The sequence below is a fragment of the Sminthopsis crassicaudata genome, chromosome 5 (assembly GCF_048593235.1).
Source record: "Sminthopsis crassicaudata isolate SCR6 chromosome 5, ASM4859323v1, whole genome shotgun sequence".
Taxonomy (NCBI): Eukaryota; Metazoa; Chordata; class Mammalia; order Dasyuromorphia; family Dasyuridae; genus Sminthopsis; species Sminthopsis crassicaudata.
Genome location: NC_133621.1, coordinates 24506119 through 24508077, shown reverse-complemented (window position 1 = coordinate 24508077; position 1959 = coordinate 24506119). Strand labels below are relative to the sequence as shown.

General features: G+C 50.1%; 1 protein-coding gene across 1 annotated transcript; it reads right to left on the bottom strand.

Annotated features, from left to right (window-relative positions):
- On the bottom strand, positions 1-1413 carry LOC141543794 (tripartite motif-containing protein 43-like). The gene has a single exon (XM_074269517.1). The coding sequence runs from the start codon at positions 1411-1413 to the stop codon at positions 1-3; it is 1413 nt and encodes a 470-aa protein (XP_074125618.1).
- Between the last annotated feature and the right edge of the window lie 546 nt (positions 1414-1959).

Genomic DNA, 1959 nt, shown 5'->3' with positions numbered 1-1959 from the left:
TTATTGAGATGAATGGCAGCAGGAACAAAGATGGGAGTCCACTGGACAGAGAGTCATGGGACCAGGCTTTGTCCCTGGAAGTGGGGGGCCAGGGCAAAAGATGGGCTTGACAGGGGCTGTGAAGGGAATAGAATAGAATTTATAAATAATAGAACGCTGGAGAACGTTGTAAAAGCCCAGAGTGCCAGAGGAATATTGCAGGTACACCCCAATGCGAGGGAAAGGGCTTTTCACTCGATGGTTCAATGGCCCAGGATAGGTTCGTAAATAGTAATCTTCTTCCTTCTTGACACACTGAAGCAGGAACAGAGATGTACAGGTCACTTTCTTCCCACTCCTCCTCCTAGTCCTCAGGGAGGGGGTGTAGATCCCCAGGACCCACTGAGGTAGTTGAGCCACATCCACCTCCCAGTACAGACTGCCTGAGCTGAAGGCCTGCTCAGCAGAGACATAATGAAGAGGAAAGTCCTCAGGAGGCTTAGTCTCCTCTGGCCAGTCCTCTGCAGCCTTGGCACTCTTGAGATCCCCAGAAACGGAAACACAGGAATCAGCTGATGTGGGGTCCAGGGTGAGTTCCACTTGCAATCTCTTGAGAATCTCCATCAGGCCAGGGATGGGATGTTCTATCAGTTCTGGGGTGACAGCTTTGGCCCTTTGAGACAAAACAGCATCGATACTTCTCAGTAGGTGCTTGGAATCCTGGAGCAGATCCACATTGGGTTGGTGAGCTAGAGCCTGCAGCTCTAGCATGAAGTCCTGAAGGGTTTGCAGGTGCTGGGATAGTCTGTCCTGGTTGGCCTTGTGCTCTTGCCTTATCCTTTCAGGGACTCCTAGGGACTTCACCTCATCCAAAAGTAGAGTGTATATTTTGGAGTATTCCCTTGAAAACAAATTGCTCCAGTCAACAGCGGGTTTCTCCTCCTGGGCAAGAAGTTGCTCATCTTCCTCCAGATGATTCCCCAAAAGACTCCGAATGTGCTGGAGCTCCCTCCTGTATTTGTGAGCAGCCTCTTGTATTGGGGAGATCTTGTGAGCCCCATGCTCTGGGCTTTCACCACATGTCACACACAGTGCTGTCTGGTCCTCTTCACAGAATAGCTTGAAGGGTTTCTGGTGAGGGACACACTGGCTCTGTGCTTGAGTGCTCTGCATAAGCTTGAAGCTGATTTCTTTGCCCAGCTCAGTCAATTGTGCTAGGCGCCTGTTCACTAAGGGAATCTCCCCGTCCTGGGAAACTCCCCGGCATTCGGGACAGGAGAAAGCTGAAGCTTCACCTCTCCAGCTGGAGGAGAGACAAGCTTGACAGAAACTGTGCCCACATCCGATGGTGACAGGCTCACAGAAGTAGCACCTGCAGATGCTACAGGTGATCTCACTCTGCAGCTCCTTCAGAGGTTTCCCAGGGGCAGCCATTCTTTTCTTTCCAATTGCTTCTAGTCTGCAGCAGCCAGACGATGAGACTTGCCTTCAAAAAAAGCAGTGCTTCTGAGCACAAGGATGTTCTCCTTTTATAGGAGGTAGCCCCACCCCTTAGGCCCTCTGAGCAAAGGTGTTAATTCCCCTGGCCTGCCATCCTGCAGAGCAACCTGGTAACTCTTCTTGATGGGGGCAGGCTTGAGTGCCCTGAGTTCACACCTCTGTCTGCCTCCTTTCAATGGACAGGTTTCACCAAAGAGATCTGTCTTTAAGTGGGAATGTCAAACAATTGTGGAGATTTTTATCAGTGGATTTTCAAATCTCATTTTTCAGAGACTCTCTGCAGAAAAAATGGATCCTTTCCTTTCCCCTTCCACACTCAGTCGCGCCCCAGCAGTTATGGAGACTCATCTTCATTTTCCCATTGAACTCTCCTTATTGAGAAGCAGAGAATTCGAAATTCAAGGCCCCTCAAGTCATCCAACCCAACTACCACATGAAGGACATCCCCCTTGAGAACATCCCCATCCTACTGATCAGCTA

Bases quoted from the DNA above. Each gene is read 5' to 3' on its own strand.
- LOC141543794 (XM_074269517.1), bottom strand. From the start codon at position 1,413: ATGGCTGCCCCTGGGAAACCTCTGAAGGAGCTGCAGAGTGAGATCACC.